General features: G+C 51.0%; 1 protein-coding gene across 1 annotated transcript in view; it reads left to right on the top strand.

Annotated features, from left to right (window-relative positions):
- Positions 1-14,678, top strand: part of PAIP2B (poly(A) binding protein interacting protein 2B) — a 76,002-nt gene extending 61,324 nt beyond the window's left edge. The window contains exons 3-4 of the mRNA XM_060247219.1: positions 4,189-4,365; positions 12,663-14,678. Of these exons, the coding sequence (XP_060103202.1) occupies positions 4,189-4,365; positions 12,663-12,719 (234 nt within the window). The 3' untranslated portion in view covers positions 12,720-14,678. The remainder of the gene's footprint in view (positions 1-4,188; positions 4,366-12,662) is intronic.
- The last annotated feature ends 3,422 nt before the right edge of the window (positions 14,679-18,100 follow it).

Raw genomic sequence — 18,100 nt, 5'->3', positions numbered from 1 at the left:
TTCTGGCACACACCCCCTCCCCCCCCACAGACTGATAACGTCACCAAGTCACATGGGGGGGGCAGTTCAGTGCCCCCAGAAGCCTGATGCCCTAGTTGCCTAGCTTGCCTAGCTTGCCAAGAGTCATGGCCAGCCCTGCTTGTGGGTCTGGGGTCAGGGGTTGTTGCCAGGCAGTCCACGGACAAGGCTGATGCTATCTTGAGAACCATTAGGAAATGGGTGAAAACCATCCAGTGCCTGAATGCTGCTCTGACTCCATGGTGTGGCTGTGTTTCGGGGTATTGTGGGCACTTCTGGTCGCTCCGTCCTAAGATGAATGGAATGGGCAGAAGGCGCGATGATCTGTTCAGAACACTGGAATTGCGAAGGTGTCGATCAGGCGAAAGAAGTGTGTGTGTTGCACAGCGCGTAATTAAGAATACCTGGAGATAGATTCCTGTAGGATCAGACCAGTGCTCCATCTAGTCCAGCATCCTGTTTTACCCAGCAACCAACGAACATGGTCTAGAACAGTGTTTCCCATTTGCAGGGTCGCGACCCAGTATTGGGCCACAGAAGCCTCAATACTGGGTCACCAGGGGCAGCCCGAAAGCCCCCTCCCCTCTCTCGTTATCTTCGGCGCTGCATGCCACACCGCGCTCCAGCCCCTGCCCCCCACACCACCGCCGCCTATAGCACTCAGGGAGCGCTACAGACACTTATGCGCTGGCCAGAAACCCTCCCCCGTCCCTCTCTGATGTTCGGAAAGAGAGAGGGTGGGGAATGTATTGTTCCCTGAGCATCCTCGGCCTGGACCACAGGAAGGAACTGGGCCACAGAAGGGAAAAGTTTGGGAAACCCTGGTCTAGAGGCCTTGAGCCTTGATGTTGCCTCCTAGCTTCCCATCAGAGGCTTACTGGCCACTGTGTGACACAGAGTGTTGGACTGGATGGGCCACTGGCCTGATCCAACATGGCTTCTCTTATGTTCTTCTGTGACAGAGTGTTGGACTGGATGGGCCACTGGCCTGATCCAAAAGGGCTTCTCTTATGTTCTTCTGTGACACAGAGTGTTGGACTGGATGGGCCATTGGCCTGATCCAACAGGGCTTCTCTTATGTTCTTATATGACACAGAGTGTTGGACTGGATGGGCCACTGGCCTGATCCAACATGGCTTCTCTTATGTTCTTCTGTGACAGAGTGTTGGACTGGATGGGCCACTGGCCTGATCCAACAGGGCTTCTCTTATGTTCTTCTGTGACACAGAGTGTTGGACTGGATGGGCCATTGGCCTGATCCAACAGGGCTTCTCTTATGTTCTTCTGTGACACAGAGTGTTGGACTGGATGGGCCATTGGCCTGATCCAACAGGGCTTCTCTTATGTTCTTCTGTGACACAGAGTGTTGGACTGGAAGGGCCATTGGCTTGATCCAACAGGGCTTCTCTTATGTTCTTCTGTGACAGAGTGTTGGACTGGATGGGCCACTGGCCTGATCCAACAGGGCTTCTCTTATGTTCTTCTGTGACAGAGTGTTGGACTGGATGGGCCATTGGCCTGATCCAACAGGGCTTCTCTTATGTTCTTATGTGACACAGAGTGTTGGACTGGATGGGCCATTGGCCTGATCCAACAGGGCTTCTCTTATGTTCTTCTGTGACACAGAGTGTTGGACTGGATGGGCCATTGGCCTGATCCAACAGGGCTTCTCTTATGTTCTTATGTGACACAGAGTGTTGGACTGGATGGGCCATTGGCCTGATCCATCATGGCTTCTCTTATGTTCTTCTGTGACACAGAGTGTTGGACTGGAGGGGCCATTGGCGTGATCCAACATGGCTTCTGTTATGTGACACAGAGTGTTGGACTGGATGGGCCATTGGCCTGATCCAACAGGGCTTCTCTTATGTTCTTCTGTGACACAGAGTGTTGGACTGGAGGGGCCACTGGCCTGATCCAACAGGGCTCCTCTTATGTACTGCCTCTGAATATGGAGGTTCCCTTTCGTCACCATGGCCAGAAACCATCGATAGACCTCTTTGTCCAGCCCCCTTTTTAAAGCTGCCCTATCTTGTGGCCATTCCCACGTCCAGTGGCAGTGAATTCCACAATCTTGAGTAAAGAAGTGTCTCCTTTCGTTGCTTGTGTACCTGTCACCCACCAGCTTCTTTGGGTACCCTGCCTTCTAGTCTTACGGCAAGAGGGCATATGGAATTCACTGGCACAAGACCGATGATGGCTGCCCTTTGAGATGCCTTGAAGACGAGGGAGGGAGAGCAGAGCTGACGGTTAAATGGAGCCTCCTTGTTCAGAGGCAGCGTTCTGCTGAACGGCCTGTGCTGGAGATAAGCTAGGCCAGGGTGTGGCCCCTGCCTGCCCGCCCGGCTCATGAGCTTTTCAAAGGGGGTGCGGGGCCAGATGAGCCTTGCCCTTTGTTCTCGCAATCCACGGTGACGTCACTCTTGAGGCAGACTGTGCTGCCGCGGCCTGAACTCCCTCAGAGGTGGGTGTGCCTTCACTCTGCGCTCGAATGTACTTTTCACACAGATCCAGGCAATCAAAGCAGAAATAGCTGTTTTCAGCAAATGTTGGAGAAGCCAGTGTTTGCGTTCCAGCTTTTCCCCAGGCACAGGGGAAGGACTTGGTGTGACTCAGTGGCAGAGCCTCTGCTTGGCATGCAGAAGGTCCCAGGTTCAATCCCCGGCCTCTGCAGCTAAAAAGATCAGGCAGTAGGTGATGCAAAAGACCCTGGATTGCGGCTAACAATCTGAGTAGACGATACTGACTTCAATGGGCCCAGAGTCCGATTTAGTAGCATAAGACAGATTCATGTGGCAAAAATATTTGATGGGTTTTTTAAAACACACTCGGTATTTGCAGACTGAACAAGCTGTTTGTGACTCTTGCTGACATGTTGCTGCCGTATCTCAGTGGGGTTTCGTGCTGTCTGCAAAGCTTTGTATTTTCATGAGCTGGTTAACGTCGCCCTTGCTTTAGTTATTTGTGCCTCGCTTTTCTCCCACTGGGGTCCCAAATGAGCTTGCAACATGGTTCTTCCCTGTATTTTATCTGCACAACAGCCACCCCGCGAGGCAGGTTTTGCTGAGTGAAAGGGAGCAACTGACCCATGGTCACCCAGCGAGTTTCCATGGTAGAGTGCGGATTTGAACATGGGTCTCCTGGGTCCTGCTCCAGGACCTTTTTGAGCTTGCAAGCATCTTTGGAATTCTGGCACAGGGTGGTGGACACACATGAACACATGAAGCTGCCTTATACAGAATCAGACTCCTGGTCCATCAAAGTCAGTATTGTCTTCTCAGACTGGCAGCGGCTCTCCAGGGTCTCAAGCTGAGGATTTTCACACCTATTTGCCTGGACCGTTTTTTTGGAGATCCCAGGGATTGAACCTGGGACCTTCTGCTTCCTAAGCATTTGCTCTACCACTGAGCCACCGTTCCACACACACACACACACACACACACACAGGAAATAGAGTGCCGAAGGAAATAGAGGCACCCACAAAATGTCTGGAACTGAGGTCATGCATAACTCTAATAGCCAAGCACCAACACTTCATGTAGTAGCAAGTCACCCGGTCATTTCTAGTGGGCCTGGCCCTATAAGAGGCCCGAACAGCCCTGGGACCCTGCTTCTCCCCTCCCCTCCCTGTTTACTGACAAAACCTAGAAAGCGTAAAGGCTGGCGATAGAGTTGTGGTTGCCTAGCAATGGCCACAGAGGGCTTTGTTAAAGCTACAGATGCTGTTTTTATTTATATGAAGGATTAACTCCATTGCTTTTTTGTTTGTTTGTTAGATTTTGGGTTTTTCTGCAAGCCTGGGCCAGTTTTCAAGTCTGCAGAAAGATCTGTCTTGTCTGATCCTGGCTCCGGCTTCCAGATTTAAGTATCCAAAGATCTGGCCACATCGAGAATTGGATACCTTGGATAGGCACAGTTTATCTTTGGTCATGCAGGGAAGATTCTTTTGCAGCTGCTCCTGCTGAAAGCAATGTTTTGTCTCTGGTTTTTTTTTTTTAAATAAAGCTTAACCAATCAGCAGCCTGTTGGGCAGAAGCCCCACTTGGCCCTTCTCAGCCATTCCTAGCTGAGGAGCCTGGTGACAGGGAGGCAAAGAGGGCTGGGGTGGGTGGGCTTCAGCTGGGCTTGGCTCTCTTGACCCTCCCTCCTTGTTGTTCCCTTTCCGGCCAGGTGGAAGAAGAACTTCAGGAGCAGGAGTTCCTGGACCGCTGTTTCCAGGAGATGCTGGATGAAGAGGACAAGGATTGGTTCATCCCGTCCCGCGACCTTCCCCAGGGCATCGGGCAGCTTCAGCAGCAGCTAAACGGGCTTTCGGTCAATGACAGCCATGTATCGGAAGATATTTTGGTAAGTGTTGGGGACAGAGATCTGACTGGCTGCAGTCCACGCTTTTGGGAGCGTGTGTGCGAGAAGGCAGGTTCCGACCCATGAGCGTGTTCAGGTGTGACTAGGAAAGCCGAGGAGGTCATGTGGGTCTTCTGTGTCAAGGAAGGAGTGTTCATTTTAAGTCCACTGCCTCTGGGCCAGAGAAGGAGCTGTCCAAAGGGAGCCCTCCCCATCCCCTTGTCCCCCTCAAGCTGGCCACGGTGGTGTCAAGAAGAAGACCACAGATTTATATCCCGGCCTTCTCTCTGAATCAGAGTCTCAGAGCAGCTTATAATCTCCTTTGCCTTCTTCCCCCACAACAGACACCCTGTGAGGCGGGTGGGGCTGAGAGGGCTCTCCCAGCAGCTGCCCTTTCAAGGACAACTCCTACAAGAGCTATGGCTGACCCAAGGCCATGCTAGCAGGTGCAAGTGGAGGAGTGGGGAATAAAATCCGGTTCTCCCAGATAAGAGAGCTCTGGCTGACCCAAGGCCATTCCAGCAGGTGCAAGTGGAGGAGTGGGGAATAAAATCCGGTTCTCCCAGATAAGAGAGCTCTGGCTGACCCAAGGCCATTCCGGCAGCTGCAAATGGAGGAGTGGGGAATAAAATCCGGTTCTCCCAGATAAGAGTCTGCACACTTAACCACAACTCTCAAGTGCAGCACAATCCCCACCAATGATTACCTCTATGATGTTCTCATGGCAAGAAGTACTTCTTGACAAGCTGTCCACTTGCCTGTTGGCTGACTGGTCTTTCTGTTAGATCATTAAAATCCTTGGCAGGCGGAAGGCTGCAAGAGTTCCTCGACCTTTCCCACTGCATATAGACTGGAGTCTGTTCCCGTCACACTTTTTCTAGCTTCTGGGTTTCCACTCCTGGGTCAGGAGGCACTCAGATGAAAAATCTGTTTGAATTTGCTCCCGAAACCCACTTCTGCTAATCTTGAGGCTATAGGGCCAGTTTCACTGTCCAGTGCCCCCAGCAGGGGTGGGATTGCCTGCGCTGGACCAGATCCTCGGCCCCAGGTGTAAGGGACTGACCTGCAGGCAGCTGGGGGTGGGGGGGTGGAGGGACTTGGATCAGGTTGTGAGCTGCTGAGTGAAGGTGAAGGGGCCTTAGCTGGCCTCACATTTGTCTCCCGAGCGGGGATTTGGCCTTCCTTCCTCGCAGGATCACGGCAAGGATCAACACGAGAGCTGTATCAAAGCATCCTGCAAATTAAATGGCGCTTCTGTGAGCAAACACGGACAGGAATGTCATGGCCTCGTATGTCTTCACAGCTGGGAGCGTGGGCGTGCGTTCACTTACTGGAAAGATTACCAGTTTGCTTGCCGCCTTGAGAGCCCCAACGGCTGCCGCATCAAAGAAGACAGGCAGGTGCATAAATGGCCCACTCCCGACCTGGGGAGATAGCGATGGAAAAATAACCAGGCAGACGCTTTCATCACCCTGTAATTGGACTGAGTACACTTTAAGGTGGATCCGTTGGAGGGCAGATCTGCTGCCAGGAGCTGGGGCAGTTCCAGTTCTGATAACATATATTAAAGCTCCTGCAGTTAAAGAGCGCATAGCTGGATCTTAAGGTAAAAGGGAGTCCCCTGCACAAGCACCAGTCGTTTCCGTCTCTGGGATGATGCTGCTTTCACAATGTTTTCACGGCAGACTTTTTACGGGGTGGTTTGCCATTGCCTTTCCCAGTCATTTGCACTTTCTCCCCAGCAAGCTGGGGACTCATTTGACCGACCTCGGAAGGATGGAAGGCTGCGTCAACCTCGAGCTGGCTACCTGAACCTCACTTCCACCAGGATCGAACTCAGGTTGTGAGCAGAGAGTTCAGACTGCAGCACTGCAGCTTTACCACTCTGTGCCACGGGGCACTTAAGAGCCCCGTGGCGCAGAGTGGTGAAGCTGCAGTACTGCAGTCGGAGCCCTCCGCTCACGACCTGAGTTCAGTCGCAGCGGAAGCTGGTTCAGGTAGCCGGCTCCAGGTTGACTCAGACTTCCATTCCTTCCGAGGTTGGTAAAATGAGGCCCCTACTTGCTGGGGGGGAAAGTGTAAAAGACTGGGGAAGGCAAGGGCAAACCACCCCGTAAAAAGGTCTGCCGTGAAAACGTTGCGAAAGCAACGTCATCCCAGAGTCGGAAACAACTGGTGCTTGCACAGGGGACTGCCTTTTACCTTTAGCTGGATCTTGAGGTTGAGATGGCAGCCGGCCGTGAGGCAGGTTACTTCCTGTTCTGGCTCCTGCTCCTGAGGCAGGTTACTTCCTGTTCTGGCTCCAGCACTCCCTGGGTGGTCTTAACCGAGTGTCCTGGGGGGATCCAGAGCGTCCACTCTGAAAAAATTAGAGCGTTCAATGCAGGCTGGTTGCTGGAATACTCCAGCTAGAAGAAATGGAATAGAACTCTGGCTCCGACCAGCGTGGACTAGTGGTTAAGGGTGGCGGGCTCTAATCTGGAGAACCAGGTCTGATTCCCCTCTTCCCCCTCCATGTGAAGCCTTCTGGGTGACCTTGGACCAGTCAAAGCTCTCTCTAAACTCTCTCAGCCCCACCTGCCTCCCAAGGCGACTCTTGTGGGGAGAGGAAGGGTAAGCCGCTTTGCGCCTCCTTTAGGTGGAGAGAAGTGTGGTATTAAAAAACCCAACACTTCTCTGTTTTGTTGGTTGTTGGAACTTGGGGCCTTGATCAAGATTGCCAGCCAGTGGCATCTGTATTGTGCTGCTAAAGGTGAAGGGCTGGTGCAAGTTGAACCAGAGGAAAAGCAGTTACCAGGAATGTCTTCATTAATCAAGAAGGGCAGTCAGCACCTTACAGATAAATGGTTTCCCTCTGTTGATTATGTGACTTCACATGAACTTCCTCCAGTTTGGTGTAGGGGTTAAATGCGCGGACTCTTATCTGGGAGAACCAGGTTGGATTTCCCATTCCTCCACTTGCACCTGTTGGAATGGCCTTGGGTCAGCCAGAGCTCTCTTATCTGGGAGAACCGGGTTTGATTCCCCACTCCTCCACTTGCAGCTGCTGGAACGGCCTTGGGTCAGCCAGAGCTCTCTTATCTGGGAGAACTGGGTTGGATTCCCCACTCCTCCACTTGCAGCTGCTGGAATGGCTTTGGGTCAGCCAGAGCTCTCTTATCTGGGAGAACTGGGTTGGATTCCCCACTCCTCCACTTGCAGCTGCTGGAATGGCCTTGGGTCAGCCAGAGCTCTCTTATCTGGGAGAACCGGGTTGGATTCCCCACTCCTCCACTTGCAGCTGCTGGAATGGCCTTGGGTCAGCCAGAACTCTCTTATCTGGGAGAACCGGGTTGGATTCCCCACTCCTCCACTTGCACCTGCTAGAATGGCCTTGGGCCAACCAGAGGTCTCTTATCTGGGAAAACCAGTTTTGATTCCCCACTCCTCCACTTGGAGCTGCTGGAATGGCCTTGGGTCAGCCAGAGCTCTCGGTAGGAATTGTCCTTGAAAGGGTAGCTTTTGGGAGAGCTCTCTCAGCCCCACCCACCTCACAGGGTGTCTATTGTGGGGGGAGAAGTTATAGGAGATTGTAAGCTGCTCTGAGTCTCTGATTCAGAGAGTAGGACAGGGTATAAATCTGCAGTCTGTTGCTGCTTCTTCTTCCTCCTCCTCTTCTTCCCTTTCCCCTTCACAGATGGCTATGATCTGTTTCTAATACTTACCTCCTACCTACTGTCTTCTCCGTTTTCTTACCTATTTATCAGCATTCACTGTGCACAGTATTTCTGAGCACAGGAGTGGGTGTCAGTAATTCTATCTATATTTATTTTTCCTTTCACCTTCTCTTTCATCCTACTCCTTTTCCCTTCCTCTCTTCACTCTTCTCTTTTAATTCACATTCAACTTACATATCGATTAAACTGCTTTCCTTGAGTTTAGAAAGCAGAGAGATCTTCCAACTTCTGGTTTTAAACAATTTATTGGTAGCATATGGTTACAAAGCTTATCTATTTCTTAATTTTTTCTTTTTTTTCACATTAACCCATATGACATTTCCATCCCCCCTCCCTCCAATGTTGACTTCCCCGAGGTTATAAGTTCAAATCCATACTAAAGGCACTTCTGATTGCTCAAAGTTCCGTATATATATTCTTACAACTAAAAAAATGTCCAATATTTCTTTACTTTCCAAGTTTTCTCCATATATCCTTTAAATTTTCTCCACTCCCTTTTGAATATCTCTAAATCATAGTCTCTTAGTGTTCTGGTTAATTTGTCCATTTCACACCACGATAAAACTTTCATGGTCCATTCCCATTTCTCTGGTATTTTTTCTTGCTTCCAAAGCTGCGCGTACAAAGTCCTAGCAGCTGATAACAGGTACCAAATTAAAGTCCTGTCTTCTTTTGGGTATTTTTCTAATTGTAATCCAAGTAAAAACGTCTCTGCAATTTTCTTAAAATCATAGCCCAAAATTTTGGTGATTTCTTGTTGTATCATCTTCCAGAATTCTTTCGCTCTTTCACATGTCCACCACATATGGAAGAAAGAACCTTCATGTTTTTTACATTTCCAACATCTATCCGATATTTTCTTACTTATCTTAGCCAATTTTTTCGGAGTCATATACCACCTATACATCATTTTAAAACAGTTCTCCTTAATGCTTTGACAAGTTGATATCTTCATTGAGTTCTCAAAGAGATCTTCCAACTTCTGGTCTTTGATGTTTAACTTAGCTTACCATTGTTGCTAATGTATTTGGGTTTCATTTATATTTCTGTATAATTTACTCTTGTGTGTGTGTGTGTTTTTTTTTAGTTATCTTGCACACCGCGATTTATGTTCCGTGTAAATTTATTGATTTTAAATAAACTTTTAAAAACATTTTTTTAAAAAAAAGAATGGCTGTCAGAGGGTGTTCAAGATGCCCAACAGCTAAAAATAATAACACTGATTTTTTTTAAAAAAATATACACACATACTTGTGTGTTGTCCTGCATTGTGTATACACACACGCATTAAAAAATTAAAACAGGAAGAAGAATCCATAGGGGAACACTGAACAAAGCAGAAAAGGTGTCACCTGATGGCAGAAGATTATAGAGGGTGGCAAACAAAACACCCTGGGAAGGGAATTCTGCAGTTTTGATCCCGTGACTGAGAAGTCCCTCTCTCTGGCTTCCACCCATCTAGTCTTCTATGATCAGGGCATTCCAGGAAGGGCCTGGAAAATGGCCATAATGCTTGGTTGTGTTCATATAGGAGAGGCCAGTCTCTTAAGGTGTGGTGATCCCAAAACATCTAGGGCAGGGGTGTCAAACATGCAGCCCAGGGGCTGAATCAGGCCCCCGGAGGGCTCCTATCAGGCCCCCGAGCAGCTTGCTGTCATCTGCTTCCTCTCTCGCTTCTGTCTGTATAACAACTTGCTTTGCAAGGCTTGCTCAATCACGCAGCAGCTACAGAGCAAAACCTCTATTTTCTCCATTGGCTGAGGCTCCTCTCTTTGGTGAGGAAGGGGGGGAGGGAGAGCTTGCTTTGCCAGGCTCTCTCAATTGCACAGCGGAATTACAGAGCCGAGTCTCTCTTCTTTCTGTTGGCTGAGGATCCTCCATCCCCTGAGGAGGGAAAGAAAGAGCCAGAACTTCCTTTGCCCAGTTCCCTGAATCCCATGAGAGAGATACAAAGAAAGCACCTTTAAGACCAACGCGTGCTAATGTTTTAAGGTTTTTTTTTTTTTTAAAAACCCTTTAATTTATTTTATTTATTATTTATTTATTACGTTATATCCCGCCCTCCCCGCAAGCGTACTCAGGGCGGCTCACAACATCACATTAATTCCATTAAAAACCAATAAAACATATAAAACATAATTACACATTTAAATTATTTAAAACATTTCATGGTGCTGTATTAATACAGTACAGTATAGCGGTTCTGAAAATTCGATGGTGACCATCGGTACTCTGCGTGGAGCTCTATATAATGTCCAGTGGCAGCTCTCTCTCGGTTAAATATCGAAGGCCTGTCGGAACAATTCGGTCTTACAGGCCCTGCGCAATGTAGACAAATCCCGCGGGGCCCTTATGGCCTTAATTACGTTTGTCTGTGTCCTTAATAAAGTTTATATCTCTGCTACCTAATCTTAAATAGGTGCACACATGGCCTGGCCCAACAAGGTCTCATTTATGGAGGCTGAGAGGTGATAATAATAATACTTTTTATTTGTATCCCGCCCTTCCCGCAAGGGCAGGCTCAGGGCGGCTCACAACATATGAATACAATACAATAAAATTATAAAATTATACATAGTACTTACATTTATAGTTATAAAATCGACATAAATCCATTTACAAATTGTATTAAAATTAATTGTGGTGCTATAACTTAGATCTTTAATACATTTGCTGAGCAGACAGGTTAAAACGGATAAAAGGAAGTACTTCTTCACCCAAAGGGTGATTAACATGTGGAATTCACTGCCACAGGAGGTGGTGGCGGCCACAAGCATAGCCACCTTCAAGAAGGGGTTAGATAAAAATATGGAGCAGAGGTCCATCAGTGGCTATTAGCCACAGTGTGTGTGTGTGTGTGTATATATATATATATATATATTTGGCTGCTGTGTGACACAGAATGTTGGACTGGAGGTGCCATTGGCATGATCCAACATGGCTTCTCTTATGTGACACAGAATGTTGGACTGGATGGGCCACTGGCCTGATCTAACATGGCTTCTCTTATGTTCTTATGTTCTTATTCTGTGGCTAAAAACATATCCAGCAGCGCTTCCTTAGCTCAGCATTAGGTGAAGGCTGTTTTAAAGAGGTGGGTCTTACAGGCCCTGCGGAATTGATCTAAGCAGCACAGGGCCCGTACCTCCTCCGGGAGTTGATTCCATAATAGTGGGGCTGCAATTGAGAAGGCCCGATCCCGGGTGGTCTTCAGTCTGGCCTCCCTTGGCCCGGGGATATTCAGCTGGTTCTTCCCTGCTGACCTCAGCGCTCTCTGGGGCTCATATGGGGAGAGACGGTCCCTCAGGTAGGCAGGGACCGTCTCTCCCCATATGAGGGATGATTGCCATCTTCAAGGACGAAGGGCTGTCATCTAGAGGATGGTGTGGAATTGTTTTCTGAACATGTATGAACATATGAAGCTGCCTTATACTGTATCAGACCCTTGGTCCATCAAAGTCAGTATTGTCTTCTCAGACTGGCAGCGGCTCTCCAGGGTCTCAAGCTGAGGTTTTTCACACCTATTTTGCCTGGACCCTTTTTTTTTTGGAGATGCCAGGGATTGAACCTGGGACCCTCTGCTTCCCAAGCAGATGCTCTGCCACTGAGCCACCATCCCTCCCCAGAAGGTCGGACCAGAACCAACGGGTTGAAATTAAATCAAAAGAGTTTCCAGCTCAACACTAGGAAGAACTTTCTGACCATTAGAGCAGTTCCTCAGTGGAACAGGCTTCCTCTGGAGGTGGTGGGCTCTCCTTCCTTGGAGGTTTTTCAGCAGAGCCTAGAGGGCCATTTGACAGCAATGAGTGTCCTGTGAATTTAGGGGGAGGTATTTGTGAGTTTCCTGCATTGTGCAGGGGGTTGGACTAGATGGCCCTGGAGGTTCCTTCCAACTCTAGGATTCTATTAGGAAGAACTTCCTGACGGTGAGAGCGGTTCCTCAGTGGAACAGGCTTCCTCCTCGGGAGGTGGTGGGCTCTCCTTCCCTGGAGGTTTTCAAACAGAGGCTGGATGGCCATCTGACAGCAATGAAGATCCTGTGAATTTAGGGGGAGGTGTTAGGGTTAGGGGGATTGGACTAGATGACCCTGGAGGTCCCTTCCAACTCTAGGATTCTGATAGATCAGTTCCTCAGTGGAACAGGCTTCCTCCTTGGGAGGTGGTGGGCTCTCCTTCCTTGGAGGTTTTGAAACAGAGGCTAGGTGACCATCTGACAGCAATCAGGATCCTGTGAATTTAGGGGGAGGTGTTTGTGAGTTTCCTGCATTGTACAGGGGGTTGGACTAGATGACCCTGGAGGTCCCTTCCAGCTCTAGGATTCTAAGTCAGGTTCGGCCCTCATAACAAATGAGTTCGACATCCCTGACCTAGGGCTTTGGCGGTCAATGTGAGCACCTTGGAATGAGCCTGAGTGTGTCTGGAGCGCAGTGTTAATGCTCCCCCCCTCCAGTGAGTCATTGGAGGTGTGCATGTCTCTTTGGAGTGCGTGTTCTTCTGAGGTGGGGCGGGGGGTGAATGAACAGTGGAGGTCTGTGCAGTGGTCCTGCAGGGCTCGCTGACTCCTCTTCCCCTTTTCTCTTCCAGAGCAAAAGCACCTTAAACCCCGACGCCAAGGAGTTCATTCCCGGAGTGAAGTACTGAGCCTTCCGGCAGGCTTCGCAGAGACATTTTTTCTTCCCCTGGATGGGGTGGGGTGGGGTGGGGGGGCAGCAGGCCCTGTGAGCCGAGGTGGGAGAGAGACTCCTCAGGGGTGAATCTGCGGGACTCTTCAGCTACTTAACCCTTCTTTTCTTGCTGCATCGGGGACACTTTGAAACGGACTGAACAAAAAAAGGAAAAAAAGCTAGACCCAAGGCTGGAGGGCGGTCTGGGGCCAGGTCCTGCAGGGGGCACTTTCAGGGGTGGGGGCGGGGGGGGGGGGCGGGTTGTTCTTCTTCCGTTAAACAGCGACGAGCGCGGCTTGGCTGCAAGCAGGATCTTTGCCCCTCCCTCACCGGCTACGCTTCGGACATTGCCCAGGACAAGACTCCGTGGATTGTCTCTCTCCTCGCCGGAAGTCCTCGAGCTTTCGGCTGGCCAGACTGGCTCCCAGCAGGCTTCAGCGCGCTTCGGCTTCTGGCTTTGCAGCGGCCCTTTTCAGGGGCAGGCTGCCTGCCCTTTGGGAGCTGCCGCCACTGCGTGGGACGTGGGCCGGCTACAGGTCTGTGCCCGCTGCCAAACTCGTCGGGGTCAGGGCGGGAAGCCCGAGGGATGGGGCTTGTACCTCGTCCCTCTCTGATAACCTCCTCCTTGCTGCTTCTTGGTGGCTGCGGAGAACGCTGCCCCTAACCCCAGGGAGGCCGGCGCGTTCCTGGATGTCCTAGAGAGGCCGACCCCAGAGGGAGAGAGCAGCCACCCTCCCGCAAGCAGTTTTCTCCCCTTCCCTTCTCTTGTCTCCACTTCCTTTCTTCCCCCCCTCCTCCCCTCCAATGAAATCCCACCACCAGGAGCGACAGGGTGCCTCCCTCTCTACCAGGCAGCTGCTGCGTCAAGACCAAGAGGGGCCCTTGAGCCGAAGCCGCAGACCGGCCGCTGGTCAGCCTGTTGTCCTCGGCCTCCGCAGCAGACGCCCAAGGATCCCGGTTTCGAATCCCAGCCACGCCACAGCCTCTTGGCCAGAGGTGCGGGATTACACCCTCCCCTCCGTATGCCAAAAGAGCTGGCCTGCCCTTCTCCATGGCCGGGTAGCTGTGTCAGCTGCAGGTTTTTCAGAGGCCCTTGCTTGTCTGAACCAGATGCTGTCCGAGAGCACCCCCCCCCCGGAGCTTTTCCTGGCATTTTCTGACGGAGGGCGAGGGGAGGAATAGGTGGGGCAGGAGGGAGAATTAGAAGGAAGAAGTTTCCCATCAGCCAGGCCATGTCCTTGCGTGCTGCAGTGTGGCCAGAATCTCCCTGTTGGGCCGGCTTTCTCTGCAGCTCCCCGTTGTGCATCTTGGGGCTTGGAGGTGTCTGGGGCTCCCACCACCACAAGGGGCAGAGGGAGGGGGCTGGTGGCTTCTAGCTGGGAAGGCTCTGCCCTTCGAAGGACACGGGCTGTGTTTAAAAATCTGGCTCCTTGAAAATGCAGACTGTTACTCCCTCACGCGCGTGTGTCATCTTCCCCGCTCCTTGCTAGAGAGAGGGGGTTTGAGCAGAGGGAGCCATCTGGGCCGTTTGCGACGCCAGCTTGCCCTGAGGAGGTTGTAGTCGATGGCTGCGGGGCCCTTCCCGGACTCCTCTTCCAGCAGCCCCACTGCAGGGTGACGGGGAAGAGTCAGCCCTCTTGCCAAACCCCTGTGGGGGAGACCGCAGGCCAAGCGGCCCAGGCAGCTGAGCCCTCCTCCGCGGTGGCTGTGCAGCTTCTCCGAGGCGCATCTTTGCCAGCCCTGCGTTGTTGCTATGATCCAGGATTGCAGGTTGGTTGGAGGTGCTGGGTGGACACCCCTCCCCCTCTTTCTTTCCCCTCCCCCTCCCCTTGATTCTGCAGCCTCTGCTTTCTTTCTGAGGAAGTCCTTGCCATTACGTGCTGTTACATTTTTACAACAATGCATTCTTTAAAAATAAAGATGGGTTTGAGCTGGGTGTGTGGCGTGGCGTTCTTCCTGAAGGTGGCGGGGGTGGGGGGGTGCCTGGGGTCCCACAAAGTTGGAGCCACGTAGAGTGAAGGAAGGGCCCAATATTGCCTAGAGCGGAGGTGGCCAAACTTGCTTAACATAATTGCAACGCAATTTTGGGCTGTATCAACAGAAGTCGAGTGTCCAGATCATGTGATGTGATGATATCGCTTTACTCTGCTCTGGTAAGGCCTCGCCTGGAGTCTCATGTTCAGTTTTGGGCACCACGTTTTAAGGTTATAGACAAGCTGGAACAAGTCCAGAGGGGGCGATGAAGATGGTGAGGGGTCTGGAGACCAAGTCCTATGAGGAAAGGCTGAAGGAGCTGGGGGTGTTTAGCCTGGAGAGGAGGCGGCTGAGAGGTGATAGGATCACCATCTTCAAGTCCTTGAAGGGCTGTCATATAGAGGATGCTGTGGAATTGTGTTCTGTGGCCCCAGAAGGCAGGACCAGAACCAATGGGTTGAAATTAAATCAAAAGAGTTTCCAGCTCAACACTAGGAAGAACTCCCTGACCGTTAGAGCGGTTCCTCAGTGGAACAGGCTTCCTCCTTGGGAGGTGGTGGGCTCTCCTTCCTTGGAGGTTTTGAAGCAGAGGCTAGATGGCCATCTGGCAGCAGCAATGAAAATCCTGTGAATTTAGGGGGAGGGGTTTGTCAGTTTCCTGCATTGTGCAGGAGGTTGGACTAGATGACCCTAGAGGTACCTTCCAACTCTAGGATTCTATAAGAGCCATACGATAAACATCAGATGTCTGAGAGCCACAAGATCTGCCCGATGCATACTTAACAGAAGCCTGTTGGATCAGGCCAGTGGCCCCTCCAGTCCAATGCATACTTACTTAGGGATCAGCCTTCAACGTGGCTGACTCCTAGGCAAATGTCTCCAGAATACCAGCCGGGGGTGGTGTCAAGGAGGGGCAGCTGTTGGCAGTACTAAGGGGGACCCCCATGGCTCACAGTTTTAGAGCAGAAAGGAAGGAAGGCAAATAGATGGGGGAGGGTGGGAAAGGTGGAAATAAAACAACTTTAAATGCATTCTCCAAGCCACTGGCTGGCTCGACTAGGTGATTTAAAGAGAAATGCCTTCTCCAAGCCGGGTGATGGAGTGATGGGGATTTCAGGAGCCACACTATATGAGCCACATGTGGCTACCAAGCCGCCGTTTGGCCACCCCTGGCCTAGAGGCTTTGTGGTCCCCCAGGCTGTAAGCCAGGATTTGCCGTTTGGTGGGGCACATCGACACAATTTGTTGTTGTGGGGAGGCCAGGGGACCGTGGGACCCAAAATGGCATCACAAAACGATGTCCTATGGGCTCCTTGCCCCCAAGTGCCGTGAGCCAGCCAGACGTTGGCAGAGGGAGAGGAGGAAAGAAGGGATGGCCTAGCCGGCACCCTGGGGTGCATGAGGGAGGCAGCCAAGCTTGCTCGTTCTGTGTCAGCTTCTGGGCGGGTGGGGGGAGACTAGCCTCAGCCTCCCTGCGGCAGCACCCTGAAAGCCGTGTGTAAAGATCTCAACAGTGGCTTCCAGACCCTGTCTGGACCACTCGCCCCTCAGACTGAGGAGAAGTGTTCCTTCTAAGCTGAGTTAGCATGAGCGAGCTCACGGATTTTTAGCCTCCGGCTCACAGATTTTTTTGTCTTAGCTCAGGAAGGATGGCCCCAGAGCACACAAATCTATACAGTACTCACAACTTCGATGCCAGGAGCTCACAAAGTAGAATTTTTGTTCACAGCTTAGAAGGAACGTTGCTGAGGAATCATAGAATCGTAGAGTTGGAAAGTACCTCTAGGGTCATCTAGTCCAACCCCCTGCACAATGCAGGAAACTCACAAACCCCTCCCCCTAAATTCACAGAATCTTCATTGCTGTCAGAGGGCCATCCAGCCTCTGTTTAAAAACCTCCAAGGAAGGAGAGCCCACCAGCTCCCGAGGAGCAAGCCTGTTAGAATCATAGAAGCGTTGGAAGGGACCTCCAGGGTCATCTAGTCCAACACCCTGCACAATGCAGGAAAGTCACAAACACCTCCCCCTCAATTCACAGGATCTTCATTGCTGTCAGATGGCCATCTAGCCTCTGTTTCAAAACCTCCAAGGAAGGAGAGCCCACCACCTCCTGAGGAAGCCTGTTCCACTGAGGAACCGCTCTGACTGTCAGGAAGTTCTTCCTAATAGAATCCTAGAGTTGGAAGGGACCTCCAGGGTCATCTAGTCCAACCCCCTGCACAATGCAGGAAAGTCACAAACCCCTCCCCCTAAATTCACAGGATCTTCATTGCTGTCAGATGGCCATCCAGCCTCTGTTTAGAAACCTCCAAGGAAGGAGAGCCCACCACCTCCCAAGGAGGACGCCTGTTCCACTGAGGAATTGCTCTAACGGTCAGGAAGTTCTTCCTAATAGAATCCTATAGTTGGAAGGAACCTCCAGGGCCATCTAGTCCAACCCCCTGCACAATGCAGGAAACTCACAAACCCCTCCCCCTAAATTCACAGAATCTTCATTGCTGTCAGATGGCCATCCAGCCTCTGTTTAAAAACCTCCAAGGAAGGAGAGCCCACCACCTCCCAAGGAGGACGCCTGTTCCACTGAGGAATTGCTCTAACGGTCAGGAAGTTCTTCCTAATAGAATCCTATAGTTGGAAGGAACCTCCAGGGCCATCTAGTCCAACCCCCTGCACAATGCAGGAAACTCACAAACCCCTCCCCCTAAATTCACAGAATCTTCATTGCTGTCAGAGGGCCATCCAGCCTCTGTTTAAAAACCTCCAAGGAAGGAGAGCCCACCAACTCCCGAGGAGCAAGCCTGTTAGAATCATAGAAGCGTTGGAAGGGATCTCCAGGGTCATCTAGTCCAACACCCTGCACAATGCAGGAAAGTCACAAACACCTCCCCCTCAATTCACAGGATCTTCATTGCTGTCAGATGGCCATCTAGCCTCTGTTTCAAAACCTCCAAGGAAGGAGAGCCCACCACCTCCTGAGGAAGCCTGTTCCACTGAGGAACCGCTCTGACTGTCAGGAAGTTCTTCCTAATAGAATCCTAGAGTTGGAAGGGACCTCCAGGGTCATCTAGTCCAACCCCCTGCACAATGCAGGAAAGTCACAAACACCTCCCCCTAAATTCACAGGATCTTCATTGCTGTCAGATGGCCATCTAGCCTCTGTTTAGAAACCTCCAAGGAAGGAGAGCCCACCACCTCCCAAGGAGGAGCCTGTTCCACTGAGGAATCGCTCTAACGGTCAGGAAGTTCTTAATGTTGAGCCGGAAACTTTTGATTTAATTTCAACCTGTTGGTTCTGGTCCTATCTTCCGGGGCGACGGAAAATAATTCCACACCATCATCTACATGACAGCCCTTCAAGTCTTTGAAGATGGTGATCATATCACC

The sequence above is a fragment of the Heteronotia binoei genome, chromosome 9 (genome assembly GCF_032191835.1).
Source record: "Heteronotia binoei isolate CCM8104 ecotype False Entrance Well chromosome 9, APGP_CSIRO_Hbin_v1, whole genome shotgun sequence".
NCBI lineage: Eukaryota > Metazoa > Chordata > Lepidosauria > Squamata > Gekkonidae > Heteronotia > Heteronotia binoei.
The sequence above is the reverse complement of the archived record's forward strand: the minus strand, read 5'-3'. Positions and strand labels throughout refer to the sequence as shown.